This window comes from Rutilus rutilus, assembly GCF_951802725.1.
Source record: "Rutilus rutilus genome assembly, chromosome: 6".
Classification (NCBI taxonomy): Eukaryota; Metazoa; Chordata; class Actinopteri; order Cypriniformes; family Leuciscidae; genus Rutilus; species Rutilus rutilus.
In genome coordinates, this window is record NC_140214.1 from 16,229,649 (window position 1) to 16,245,148 (window position 15,500).

General features: G+C 37.5%; 1 protein-coding gene across 3 annotated transcripts in view; it reads left to right on the forward strand.

The window, feature by feature from the left end:
• Positions 1–15,500, forward strand: part of tnn (tenascin N) — a 29,615-nt gene that overhangs the window by 5,594 nt on the left and 8,521 nt on the right. For all 3 annotated transcript variants that reach the window (XM_084410837.1, XM_084410838.1, XM_084410839.1), the window contains exons 3-7: positions 191–565; positions 5,016–5,279; positions 6,210–6,392; positions 6,504–6,593; positions 13,846–14,109. In XM_084410837.1, coding sequence (XP_084266963.1) covers positions 191–565; positions 5,016–5,279; positions 6,210–6,392; positions 6,504–6,593; positions 13,846–14,109 — 1,176 coding nt within the window. The remainder of the gene's footprint in view (positions 1–190; positions 566–5,015; positions 5,280–6,209; positions 6,393–6,503; positions 6,594–13,845; positions 14,110–15,500) is intronic.

The window sequence follows — 15,500 nt, forward strand, 5'->3', positions numbered from 1 at the left end:
CCATTACCTTCTGTATTTCTTTGAATTGCAATTCAGTAAATTGAATTCAAAATCAATTTCATTGTTGCAATTATACATTAAATATTCTCTCTATTTTGTTACTCTCTGCTTCGTTCTCCACTTCAGATATAAATGCACTGGTAGTAAGACTTCATATCTTCAATATGTTAAGAGTATTCTCCTCTGCTAGGTGTGGACACCAGCTGCAGTGGGCATGGCACGTACCAGCATGACTCTTGCAGTTGTAAGTGTAACCCAGGCTGGGAGGGTCCAGACTGCTCCATCTCATCCTGCCCTGACGAATGCAATGATAATGGCCGCTGTGTTGACGGACGCTGCGTCTGCTATGAAGGCTACACCGGCCATGACTGCAGCCAGCTCACGTGCCCCAATGACTGCAAAGATAAAGGCCGCTGTGTGGATGGCAAATGTGTGTGCTTTAGTGGATTCTCAGGAGAAGACTGCAGTGTCGCGACCTGTCCGAACGACTGCATAGGTAATGGACGCTGCGTGGATGGACAGTGCATCTGCGATGAGGGATTCTTCGGAATCGACTGCTCCACGGGTAAGATTGTCTTCAGTGTGAAAATGTGAAGTGGGTTTACAGAATTTTTTTTTTTAGGATTTGAGTGTCCCACCTTGTAGGCAGAGGCTATTTACACTAACTCCACCCTCTATTATCTGACTGAGCCAGACAAAATTACAAAAGATATCCTGCTGATAACAGGAGCAGTGGTGTGGAGAGTGAGGTTGGTGGCATTAGCTTTTGATGCGACTGACACGAGTTTGAATCTGCCGCATATCAGCTCAAAGAGGCATTCATTTTAAATAAAAATTAAGAAAAGATTTGAAAATTGTAAATAAAGGGGAATAAAGTGTTTAACGGATACAATACACTGAGGAGAAAATAGTATCTGCCACTATTTGCACTATACCTATAAAGAGCGTTTAACTACTATTTACACTTATTGCAAAGAAAATACTGCTATTTTCACTCAGTGAACAGACTAATAAGAGTTATTCTCTTTCTAATCAGAATACCCTGATTACAGATGCACAGGTTCTTTTTAGTGAAGAATTCACTAAAAATAACTTGTTCATAAGTCGTTCATTCAGAATTTGGACTACTGTGGTCATGCTATTTGCTATATTTACATACATGTAAAAATAAATCTTAATTATGTTGAAAAAATTAATTGAATATGTTTGGCTTACTTACTATTCTCAAGTTCTGGCAACTTACAACACAAATAATGCATGTCAATTAAGTTTTTCTAATGAAAAAAAATCTACAATATACTCATCTTTTTTAGTTGAACCAACAAGCACCACACATGAGTTAGATCAATGCAAATCAATGCATTTCTTTTTTAAAACAGGTATATAATCAGAAATTTTGAGTACAAAAATTCATACTTAGGCTATATGCTTTATTTGAGAGGATTCTTCAAGATTACAAAGTAAGGGGCAACTTTTCTAGTTCAAGCTTTGACATTGTGCAAACTTTACAATTTACAGCTACTCACATACTTTTCAAATAAACGCTTATATAAGAGCTAATTGAACACTTTGAGGTAGTTCATTTGCTCGTATTAACTCTCTTTTTCAGTCTCCTGCTGCAAGAAAAGGTAAAAGATAGGCCTCATTAGCACAAGGGAATTGTTTTTCATCAATCCTTTTCTGTTCCATGCGATTCTCCCTCAGACCTTCAGATAAAAGTGGAGTGCCTCAGAGTTGGAATGCATGGATAGATAAGCTGAGTTTCAAAAAATATTAGCCATGGCCAGAGCCTTGGGGTGTGACACATCATCTGTGTTAACACTTCTGAAATGGCTTCTTAGGGGGGTTAGGGCACAGTTTAATTTACTCCAAGAATGATAATAGTAGGGAGTTCAAAGCAAGTACTGCAAACTAGTCAAACAGATCAATTTAGCGGTTACATTCTCATAATCTTGACACTAATTGGCTTTGGAATATAACTTGAGGGTTTCAGCTGTCCATAACTTGTCTGAAAGATTCTCCATATCTAACGTTATAGGGAAGGGAACTGCCATTGTTAATAAACCACACTCGTTCGTGCATATATGAGATGTCTGACTTGTAAAATCTTATGAGGATTCTTGGATGATGCTTTAAAAGTTATACCATGTACACCAGAAGCAATAAAACACATAGGGGTTGTTATATTAAGAGGTATTTATTAGGGTTTGAATGCAAGTTGTTTTAATACCCAAAACAATGTCCAAAATTATTTGTATACATCTAAATTCCCATTATATCATGCGTCTGGTAGAATGGAGTAAACAGAAATGTGTGAATATGACATGTTTTGGCATAACACTTAATATTCCTTTTAAAACTAAAACAAACAAGTTTGGGGTTGGTAATATTTTTAATGATTTTTTTTCTTTCTTTTCTTTAAAGAAGTCTTTTATGCTCACCAAGGCTGCATTTATTTGATCAAAATACATTTTTTTTTTTGAAAAATTATTACAATTTAAAGCCATTACACAGGCAGCCTTCAGTGTCACATGATCCTACAAAAATCATTCTAATATGCTTATTTGAGGATAAATAAATATTTCTTCTTATTATTGATGTTGATAACAATTGTGCTGCTTAATTTTTTTGTGAATGCTTTTTTGAGGATTTTTTGATTAATAGAAAGTTCACAAATACAGCATTTATTTAAAAGAGGAATTGATCAATTTAAGTTGTGCTTGCTGAATAAAAGTATTCATTTCTTAAAAACAACATCAACAACAGCAAAAAGAATTGACGGTAGTGTACTGTATAAATAGAAATTTGAAATTTGGGTTGCAGGCCTAGATTGTGTGGAAGCGATTACAAACCCACATAGATTAGACCTGTATGAAAAACAGAAAACACCATTAATTCTACATTAATCGTAAATTTGGTCGATCATTTAAAAGATCAGCGTGGCAACTTTGTTCTGACCACAATGAGTCTTGTGGGTTTTGGTGGATGTCTTAATGGCAAATCAACAACACAGTGTAGATGCTGATTAGATTTAGATTTTCCTTCTATGGAAACATCTGCTGCTGCCACAGGCTTAGGCACTGCATAAAAAGTCAGATAAAAGTGAAAAAGTGAAAAAGTGAAGTGAAGGCCAAGTATGGTAACCCATCCAAGGTAGCGTATGTAGCAGTGAGTAGAGAACACACACACTGCAAACCGTGGACACACAAACACACACACGGAGCAGTGGGCAGCCATTATTGCTGTGGCGCTCTGGGAGCGAATGGGATATTGAGTATCGAACCCACAACCTTCAGGTTACCAGTTTGACTCTCTAACCATTAAGGCCTCGACTGCCCAATTTCACAATAAATGTATATGATTGTGACATCAAAATCTTTTATATCTATTACAGATCACAATAAAATGCTATTAAAATGGCATTTATGGTTATTTAAAGGTACTTTAAGCATCAGGCTGATGCTGCTCTGGCTAGAAGAACCACCACTGTTGATTTATGCTAGTGTGTCCAAGTCCAAACAAAACTGTGTTATAATTGTAATTTAATGGCTTTGGTTATCCCTTACAATCAATCAGTGGGAACATGCATTTCCGGCACTTATGCTTTCTTTCCAGCTGGCTGATGATAATTAATTAGTTCTGCTGGCCTTTTGGGATATTATTTACGGGTGGAATTGTTACTGGAAAACCCTGGAGAGAACGGCAAGAATTGCCATATTAACTGCCACTGGATGGAAAGGCTCCTGCAGAATTGAAGGAAAACATTTGACTTCCTGCCCCCTCTCCATGTTGAACAATGTCCAAACCTGCTGTTCATTCTTTCCTGGGTAATGCGGTCTCCACAGCACCCTTTTCTCCCCCTCATGGAGTTCCCTGATGTTTTTCCCCCTCTAACAGTGTTTCCTTAAATCCACCATCTCCTTTATGTTTTCCCCTTAAGCCGGTGGGTAATGTGTTAATGGAAACTTCGCTCCCTGGGCTGCTGACAGTCTGTCTGACTCTGGGGCTCCTGGGTTGTTACTGGTCTGGGACCTTCCTCTTTTCTTCCTGATGTGTAGTTTTGTTCAAATCCATACTTATAGATGGAGGCCTAAAACCACAAAGTAACCAGAGTGAAAATGTAAGATCTCCCAAAAGTAGCCAGCTAAGATGTTCAGTAAACCTCAGGATCACCTGGTATTTGGCAAGATGAGCTGCAAAAATGTGAACAAGCTTAAGAAATGAAAGAAGAGAACTGGGTAAAAGTCAAAGTCATTATTTTCTCACCTTCACGTCGTTCCAAATTTGAATGACATTCTTTCTTCTGTGCGACACAAATGGAGAATTTCCAAAGAATAGTTTGGCCACTCTTTTAAATATAATAAAAGAGAATGGGGACTAGGGCTATCAAGCTCTAAATTGCCAAAAAAATAAATCATAAAAGTGTCCCATATGACTCTTTTACAGTTTGTGTGATGAACAAATCAAAATGTACTTAAATTATTCAATGAAAAGCTCCTCTTGGTGTATACTTGAGAGAAGTAGCAATGTCTAATTCATGAATTAGTTGTTCTTTTGAGTCGGATCCTTTTAATGAATCAGTTGATCTAAATGGTCTGAATGATTTGTTCATGAATCGGAATGATCTGATTCATCAGTTCAGCACACTGACTATGAGCCTGTAAAAATTCAAAGTAGGTTTTACTGGTTTAGTCTTTCTACTTTATTTTATTTTTAATTCAGAGTAACTAATTGTTACTTCTTTGTAAGGCTTTTAATATATCTTTATAAATTACTTGCAAGTAAAAGTGAATTTTAATTTCTAAGTGGAAGTTGTTTCAAAGTAAATCCTACACTCATTTTTGTTTCATGGGGGGAAGATTCTCAGTAAATAAATAGTGACACATTTCGGTCTGTTATTTTTTGGTGAACAAATCTTCTAATAAACCGGACCCCATTGCATAGACCCCAATGTCATCTGATGTAAAAGAATGCTTATAAACTCCCAGTGGTGACAACATTGTTTCATACTTCAGTTCTAGGACCAAAAGGCCTCCGTCTGATCAAAGTCACAGATGTATCTCTGCTGGTGGAGTGGGAGTCTGTAAGGGGAGCTGAGTACTATATCCTGTCCTACTATCCAAAGGGAGACGAGGGAGCCATTAAAGAGGTCCAGGTGGAAAACACGAAAAACTCCTACCTAATCACAGGACTCAGACCCGGAGTCACGTACATAGTGCAGGTGTACGCTGTCATCAGGGGCATTAACAGTGATTCTGATGAGATGGTGGCTACAACCGGTAAGACTGATGGCTTAAAATGCTACAGAGATACTTGTAATCATGCAGTATTAGGGGTTTATTTATTTATTTACAGCTTAAAATAGATTTTATGTCTCCAATGCCTTGTAAACAAAAGAAATGGGGGTATTTGTGTTAACCATAAATGCCAGATGTAACTAAGCTTGTAGACTTCAATGAATAGCCAAGAACACATTTTCATGGAAATGAATGTTTGCAGTTGTGTAACAATGGGATGTGCACTACAGCATTTTGATGTGGTCAGTTGTACATTCTCTAACAGCACGTTAGACTCCCATGAGAAAGTGCTGATCATATGGATATGATGACAAAGATGAATGGTCGGCATGGGACATTGTCAGTCACTGATTAACAAAGAGTTGAAATGTCTGAAAGCATTTCCGTCACAGAGATGAGAAGGACCAACTCAGTCTGAAGTGGTAGAATACTAGGCTGTAACTAATTTCTGTCATCCGGTGGCAGAATGTTGAGGACGGATGCTTGTAAGAGGAGTACCGGAGACATCAATTCAAAAATATGCAAGAACCTAAAAGTGTCACTGCAGCATCACTGTTAAAATAAGAAAAATAAGTGTTCTTCACTGATTAATTTATAAAAATGAATTATATATTAATATTTGCTAAAACAATTAATTATATGTAATATATACAATTTTAATAGCATTTAATAACATTCATTTAATAACAAATTCATTTTGGTTACACCCCATTGTTTTGATTTCTCCTAAGAAAAAATTTATTCTTGGACAAATACATTCAGAGAATAGGGTAATACTACAATGCCACTGGTAAACAAAATGAGTGTAAAGTTAAAGGCTACTGTCATATTGCGCAGTGAAACATAAACAAAAATCACTTTAAGCTGTTTACTGTGCATAACATAATTGCCCCGATCTGCTTTTCTGTTCAGAGGTCTCTGGTATTGAAGGAATAAAGGTGGTGGGCCAGACAGAGGACTCCATCCAGGTGGACTGGAAGAACCCTGCGATCGCTGTGGACTACTTCAAATTGACCCATTCTAGCCCTGATGGTCAGGGAGGACAGGAGAACGTGGCAATGAGCCAGGAGGCCAAAACCATGCACACAATTGTAGGTCAGTCTGCTGCAATGCATCCATCTACTATCATGGGTCCCTGAGCTTCAGACAGAGTATGTTGAATTCACTGGCTGTGTAGTGAGAACAACATGAATGTGTGTTTTTCAGGCCTCAACCCAGGAACAGAATATCAGATAGGCGTACAAGTGATCAAAGGTGAAATTGAAAGCAAGCCATCGTATGCTACAGGGGTCACAGGTCAGTAATGTGCCTCGTTGCAATGCATTAAGTGGAAAATAAAATGTATGAGCTGCCACTTTTGTTTTTCTATCATAGCGGATACTTTTCATTGACTTCTATAACATTTTTAAATTGAACTAACTATATTTTCTGTCCCCTAAACCCAAAACAGAATCCTTTTTTTTATTTTTTATTTTCTGCAAGGCTTAAGGTCATTCTTTTTTATTATTCAACATGTTTATTAACCCGTGTCGCTGTCACATTATATTTGATTTCACATTTTATTATTCTTGTCGGTACAAAAGGTCAAACCTGACCTTTGTCTGTATAGAAATTACAACTTTAAAAGATACTGAAAGAAATTAAGGAAGCGAAAAATGAAAGAGACAAATAGATGCAGAAATCAGATTATTGTTCTGATGTTGATGCTAGAGATAGAAATCTTTACCACAACAATCTTTTTTATGGATGGAGTCCTTTCATGCTTTACTCTCAGAAAATATTTTCTTCTGAAAGGGTTCAGTGTCCAATGGTAGTTAAAATCTTTACAGCCCAGTGCGCAAGACAGATATTTTCCTTGTCACCATAAATCAATTAAATTGCTTCCTTGACTGAAAAAAACAACAAATCCATTTTATTATTTTACCCAGGGCTATTGAAATGTGGCAGTTCTAACATTTCTTGCTCTGAAAAAATACACATGTCCAAAACCAACAAATATTCATGAAGAACCCTCGAGGCATCGGTTTCTGTATTATTATAGGTATCTTAGTGGTTGGAGCTGTAGATATTTAAAAGGTAGTGATCCAGTTTGCTTTAGAGCTGATAGTCTGCCAACAATGAGATCCTTATACTAACCAAACCTGTCAAATGATGTGGAAATAAATTAGTATTGTGGTCTGTAAATCCCCAATGATGTATAATGAAAATAAGTCTTTTAAAAATGTGATTTGTGCATGTCTGTGCCTTTTGGAAATGTTGCAGAATAATTCTGATGGACTGCTCATATAATATTCCCCTTATTAAAATGTCAATTAGCCATAGCCCTTAAAGCATTAAAAGGCATTTTTCATGTTTTAGCATTAAATTTCATAGCCTAAATGCTTGGACTAATATTTATGGCTTTTTAGGAGCTGTAATATTCCCTGTTTAATATTTATGCAACAGTGCTTTTGGCCCAATAATAAGATCATCCCTTCAGATTTATGGTTAAAGACACAAAATTATGGTTGCAAAGAAAACTTATCATACATAACCACAGTTACGTTCATGGTGCGTCTTTAATATGTCAAATGTAGGGCAGGGAAATGCTAGATTTTCTTTTCAACATCTGTATCTTTGAATTGTTGCTGTAAGCATAAATATAGTTTACTTTGTCAGGCTGTTTACCTATGGGAATTCAGCTCTTACCCAAAGGTGCTTAAGATAGATAAATTAGCTGTTAGAGTTTGCCAAGTCTCATAGTCAGCTGATCCAACCCGATCTCATGAAATGCGTCTCTAGTACGTGCATATTATACGCACTGTAAACCCATTGGGCAGGATTAGTGGTGTGGGGTACGTGCGTATTACACGCCATAAAGTGCGTATCATATGTGCCCGAAAACTGTGTATCATATGCACGTAAAAACAAATTTTCGCATATAAATTGCAAGATAAATACAAAGCATACTAGAGACGCATTTATGAGATCAGGCTGGCTGATCAGTCCAAATGATGTTTGTAAAGCTGTCTGAGGAGGCAAGTGTGGTGATAATTGACGGTAGGCTACATAAATAAAGCAAAATATGAAATCAAATAGTGGTCAAATAAGAGATTGTAACAGAAATACAGGCACACAGCTGTCTACTACAGGGGTATTCAATTAAAGTTCCTAGAGGTCTGGTCTCTATGGCCTCGTTTACACTGTCAGTGAAATGTGACCCAATTCCGATTTTTTTGTTCATGTGACACATATCGGATGTGTTCTATGACCGTGTAAACAGGAAAAAAAACGCATGCATTCGGATATTTCGAAATCGGTTTCAGACCTTGTTCATATGTGGAAATAAATCCGATATAAATTAGATATGTGGCAATGCGACTGTCATGTAAACAAAGATTTTCTGACGTTTGTTTTGTCGTAGGAGAGGAATATGGACAAACGTTGACACAACATATCAAAGGTTGGCTTGTTCATCCTAAAATTTCAGACACACTGCTCCTCGTTAAAGCCCCCCCACAATATGCTCCCACCAGTCCTGAGATCTCTCTCGCACACAATAACTGAAGCATATGCGCAGGCTGCCATAATGGCCCTTTTCGTCCTCCTCCGTCTCAAAATCATGGTGATGTTTGGCAAACTTCGCATATATCGCAAAGCTAGCATCAATCATATTTTGCATTCGTTCATCTGTGCAATAACCCCCTTTAAGCATGTGCGATGATGTTTCAGATAGTATGTCAAGTGTAAACACATGAATCTGATATCGGTCACAATTGAAAGAACGTGTAAATGGACGGTCAAAAAAATCGGATATAGGCAACAAATCAGAATTGGGCATTAAGACCTGCAGTGTAAACAAGGCCTATATTTCCTGCGCAGTGGCAGTCCAATCAATCAATCAATCAATCAATCAATCAATCAATCAATCGTTTCTGTCATCAATTACTCACCCTCATGCTGTTCCAAACCTGTATGAGTTTCTTTCTTCTGTTGAACACAAAATAAGTATTTTGAAGAATATGGGTAACCAAACAGGCCCAATGCCCCATTGACTTCCATATACCTGGGCCTGTTTAGTTACCGACATTCTTCAAAATATCTTCTTTTGTGTTAAGCAGAAGAAAGAAATTGAGCGTAAGCGTCAGTTCTAGCAGGCCGGGTAGTCAAGACGCTGCTAACGCTATTGGCCAACAACACGGTCTCATCAGCTGAGATGCATCAGCTGTTTTGCATCAGCGCATCAGCTGTTCAACTCCTCTCGCTGCTAATGGCTACGCTCAAAACAGGGCGCCCTATTTTAAGCAGATTCAGTTCGCTCCTAACTGCTTGATGCTAGCTTCTCTGCAGCCCGCCACCTCCCCAGCTCCTCCTTGTCGTGTATAACGTGGCATTTGCTTTTCTGTCATCGTTGCTGCTCTGTTCATTGGGGGAATAGTTCAGCTCTCCCAGTCCTAAGCTGTGTGAGCGTTCCCTAATGCTGCTGCTGTCCTCTGACTCTCTGCTATTTCATGGTGCTCATGAAAGGTCAGAGGACTCCCTGAACAGAGCCATACCGCCAAAAAATGTATTCAGAATTATCAACTTGAATGGCAATTTATTTCTAAATCATTTTTATTGTCGTGTGTTCTTGACTTAATAGACCTGACAGAAATTCATACAGGTTTGGACCAACATGAGAGTGAGTAGATAGAAGCATACTGCTTCTTCAGGCTATTTGATCCCTGTCAGGTAGCTAAAACCTGACCTCATATTAGTCCTACAGCACTAATCCCTTCCAAGCAAAGATAATTTACTTTACACAGTCGGAGTGTTGCCTAAAAAGTTGCTGGACACTTTAGCTCTGTGTTGGATTTTTAGAATATTGGCTCAGAATGATTGTATATTGGTAGTAATTGGCTTCTAGAAGACATAGTTTGGGTGTTATTCAGAGCCGGCGCAAGCAGAGTAATGAAAGTGGGCGATGACGTAACACAAAGTTACCCCAGCTAGAACATCAAATGTGGCCCATTCACGTATTTGCTGGACCGTAAACAAACCTGTCGCTACTACAACTATGAAACTAAAGCTACTGAACAAATACAGATGGCAGAGCTTTGAATACTACATAAAACAAAAGGAAAATTGCCTAGGCCAGCATATTTGAAATTTTGACTCATCGATATCCATGAAATTGACACGTTTTAAACCACCATATATAAGTGTCTTAGATACACAATTTCATTAGTTTTACCATGAAAACAGACAAGTTACCATGATACCACCAACACCAAAAGTAATTAATTGTGTCTGCTTTACTATGAAATAGACACTCATTGCGATGCGTTTAACAGATGTATATTATTATGTTTGAACAACCTGAAGTGTGGCCGGGGACAAACAATAACAATACAGCGAAATAGTCAGCTAACTAAGACCAGTTACCTAGCCCTCTAAACATGAAAAAATAAATCATCATACCTTTAGATTACTCAGTAGAGCTGTGTTATTTGTGCCACGGGATGTTTGTAGGTTAATGTCTCAAATGTGGCAATCAAAATGTGACTTTGCAAAACAGACTGTCCTCAGCCAAAATGTTGCTATAGTAGCCTAATTGTTTTATTCAGTTGTTATTTTTCTTTAAATAGTCTGTTATATTTTGTCATTAAAACCTGATCCATCTTGAGCAGGGTTTCTCAAACTCGGTCCTGGAGGGCCACTGTCCTGCACAGTTTAGCTCCAACCCTGATCAAACACACCTGGCTGTGAGTTTCTAGTGATCCTGAAGACATTGATTAGCTTGCTCAGGTGTGTTTGATCAGGGTTGGAGCTAAACTGTGCAGGACAGTGGCCCTCCAGGACCGAGTTTAAGAAACACTGATCTTGAGTGAGGGGGCAGGATAGTCTGGGTGAGGTGGCTCCAGCCCAGGTGTTATTGCACATTTAATATTTGATTTCTGTAGCACATACCTAATCTGAGCCTCAACAAGATTCTCATTTTCAAAAAGTGCTCGGGTTAGTGTAAATTTAATACCTGACTGTGCCTTTAAATTTACGGTTGTACTACATTCTTTAAGTCTGTTCCTGACAGCTACAGCAGCTATTAGAGGGGCCTCCAGTAGACAGGGTTTTCCCTCTGCTCAGCAACTTATGAAGTACAGCACCAGATACTCCCACACTTAGTCTCACCAAACCGTAGGAACAGGAAATGGTTTTTCAATGCTTCTTCATGGACATGACATATTTTGTGCATGTGCATCACAGAGTGTATATTATTCTTCTTGTCATCCAATGGAATGTAGGGCGACCATACTCTTTAATGTAGAATTCCTTATGTTTTACAACTGAAGCTTTCAGACTGACCTGAGAATGAACAGTGAAATTTATAGATCTGATTGTGGGCTTTACGAGGAACCTCTTTTAGCATCAATGACTTGAACAGCACTGTTGAGTTTTTTTATTTTTTATTCCTGGGAACCATAGACAAACAACTTTTAAATTAAATGAAAGGACTGCCTCTATAAAAAGAATAAAATTGCTCTATAGGGGATGTTTCTTCTACAATTGAAGACATTCAATCAGCCGCAGACTTTTGTACTACCCTGAAATCAACGTGTCCTCACCTCCTCCATAACAATCAGGTGTAGTTATGCCACCACAGGGGAGTTTAATGCATCATTTGTTCAGTGGAAAGAATCATTGGATTGGACTGCTTCAAAGAACTTAATGTCCTGGGGTAAGCAAGACCTCACATCTTGATCTGCACTACTTTAAAGCTTTATTTACCAGGAAGGGCTTTCAGAATCATTAAAACAAATGGTTCAGGTGTTTGTTTTCTCTTGAGCAAGGCAATTTTTTAACTTCAGAAAACTTTCTCTAATTAAAGACATTACCAAAAACAATTTGCATAGTGTACCTATATATGGTATAAGGACAAATTCAATGCTACCTCGCAAATTTGTTCAAGTGAGGTTGTATGAATTCGTACGAATTAGCCACCTCGAAAAATTCGTACAAATTGCCTTGCCTTTATTAAAGCTATATTTTAATTCTATTACATAACAAAGGCACATCATAACTATTAGATGCACTACAGTAGTTTACAAAAGCATGCTAATGAGTTCTATACTTATATTCAGTGTATTCATCACAGTATGAGCTTCTTTTCTTATATGCGGTGCTAAATGCAATGCAGATTAAATGAATGCACTCACAAGTCATTGAATAATCGCGTCGTTTTCTGTGCATCATTTTGCATTGCAATGTATCTTCACAACATATCTACAATGCACATCTTGAAATAGACATGAATTCTGCCCTGATTGTCATGATGGATAGAAAAGTGCTTTCAGCTTATTTGCTCTCCCCTGCTGTACCTTGGCCTGGAAGCTTGATATGTGTCCAGAGAAATTTGGGAGAAATATTTCAAATCTGACTATACTTCAGTGGTCAGACACAGGAATAGAGACACATTTGACAGTTTGGCTCAATCCCTCTGGCCACATGCTGTTTTATAAAGCACATTCTGTAATATGTGTATAAGAAATAACACAGAAAAGAGCTGCTTGGCACACAAATTGGTTTATGAGTGGTTGTTTGTGTAATGAGATATTGACTATAATTGCAGTATCATGAAGTTTTCAAGGTCTCACTAATGCGTTTAGCATTGGTATTGTCTGCTGTCCAGTGTAAGGTGTTGTTTTGTATTCTGGTCCATGTCTTGAACCCAGACGAGTCAAACATGATAAGCCCACCTTGGCAATCAGAGAGCATAAAATGAGAGCTGTGGATTCTAGCAATCTTGGAAGGCATCAGGAATCAGTTTCCATGATGCGGATACATTCGGCTAACCCTGCCACAGTCACAGAACGGTAATCTAAATGATGATTGCTTTTCCTTGTCTCCTCACTTCCTCCATTGCATTGCATGGACACTCTCTTAGTTCCAGTGAAACTGCTCACAAATGCTTACCGCACTGCCTATATGACCCTGCGCACATCCTCAGCTCTTCAGGTCTTGATAATTGAGAATCCATAAGCCTGATGAAATACAAAAACAGCATCTTGTTCCTGCAGTTACTTTCCCTCGCATACAAAATTCTACAAGTTTGCCATCTATTAATGAATTCACGAAGAATCAATTCACTGTAAAAATGTTTTGTCAGGTAACTGCAAAATCCATGTAGTATGGGGGTGTGGGAAGTAAATGTATCATGTTTAAAGTAAATTTATCACAAAAAATTATAATTTTATAAATATTTAAATATCAAATATTTGATTTAAACATTATACATACTTAAATACTTAAAAATAATTGAATAATAAAATAAAATGTATGCAACAAAAAATACAGAGGATTTATATGAAATAATATAAGAGTAATTAGTACATTTATCATAAATATTTCATGTAAATATTATTGTTTTTATTTCATTTCTTTTTATTGTGTGCAAGAATCTAAATATTTATTTAAATTGTTGAAATATTTTTGCTGGACAAAATACTCATTTAGAAAATGTTTTCTCTTTTATTGGTGCAACAAGTGTTGAATTTTCTTTTATCTGAATGCCTTGACTTATCTTATATAACAGACATTGATGCCCCAACCAATCTGGCAACCAGGGAGGTGACAGAGAACTCCGCAACTGTGACGTGGGATGGTGTTCGTGCTGAGATCGATGGCTATACGCTGACTTACAGCTCTTCAGAGGGCACCAGCCGAGAAATTAAAGTGGGAGCAGACGCTACGTCTTACCAGCTGACCTCTCTGAAGCCAGGAGTCCTGTACACAGTGTTCCTCTGGGCCTATAAGGGCTCTCGTTCCAGTAGAAAGAGCATGACTGAGGCCGAGACGGGTAAGCTCTTCACCTTCTGGGTGAGGATTTGGGGCTTTACCCTCTGTTTTTATTTCCTCATCTCAAGCATTCCCTCAAGGGATCTTGGCTTTGATCTTTCTAGTTTCTCAGTGGATGGAAGAGTGGCATTCTCATTCTCAGATGTTCATTGCTTTCATGTGCATCTAAGCAGTCATTTCCTTGCTTGATTTTATTTCTTTCGACAGAGCTTTTGTCTATCCAACAAAGCCTTTGCATTCATTCCTAGCAGAAAACATTTACATTTGTGCGTTTAGCAGACACACAGTACAGATTTTATCTTTATGTATGTTATCTGGGAATCAGTGTTGCAAGCAGCAGCAACTTACCAGTTTTCAACCGCATATTGTGGAGCCATCATTTTCTAGTATTTTCCATTTTCCATAAGGCGAAGCATCATTAACACATATAGAAGTGATGCTTTTAAACTGCCAACCCTGTAATAATAAGACTCCTTCATAGCAATTCAAGTTTAAAAGCGAGAATAAGAAAGTTATTTCTCCATTGGGTGCTGCTGTAGACGGTAAACCAGATGGTCTAAGTGCATTAGCAGCTGACATTCAGTCAGGAAACACAACCTAAACAGAAGTACTTGGATATATAACAAATGTACCCATGCGTATCCTCTGTCGGGTTTCCATAACCATTTATCACTGTTCACATTACAGCATCTAAAGAGCATTAGAAGAAATCTGTGCACTATAGTGTGAGCCTCATTGTCTATTTCTGTTTACATTGAGTTTTTATGAAAGACTGATACAGCCTTTAACAAGTGGAATATCTAAGGTTTTGCTTACAGGAATCAGGGAATCTAAAGTTTTGATTATTTTGTAGGAAATGTTGCTTATAGTAGCTGTTGCCTGAACTTACAAATGACAGCGTTTCATAATGTTTGCTTCTGTAGCTGACTTAATTAGCTTCAGACATTTTAATATGTAATGTAGTAATGTAGATTTTATGTTAATATTTATCATATATTAGTGCATTAGCATCTGTTGATTGCACAATAATTCACCCATCACTCCTCTCGAAACATGTTTGCTCTTTGCGAATGTTAATTCACACTGTCTGAGCATGCTTTATCTACCCTATTTTACCATGATTTGTTTTTGTATTGTGTTACTGCTTCACTTTAATGTGTAAATCTTCAAATTAAATGCAAAATATCAATCAGGTTAACAAATTTGAGGTAGTCAAACAGTAGCTTTTTATTGTCATTGTTCAGGAACGATTAGTTCACATTTTAATAATGTGGATTGGATTGGAGGTTACTGAAATGACAAAATAATAATAATAATAATAATAACAGCATAAAAATGATAAATATTATATATACATATTCATACTATGCTGCCACATTTCATAAAAGGAGT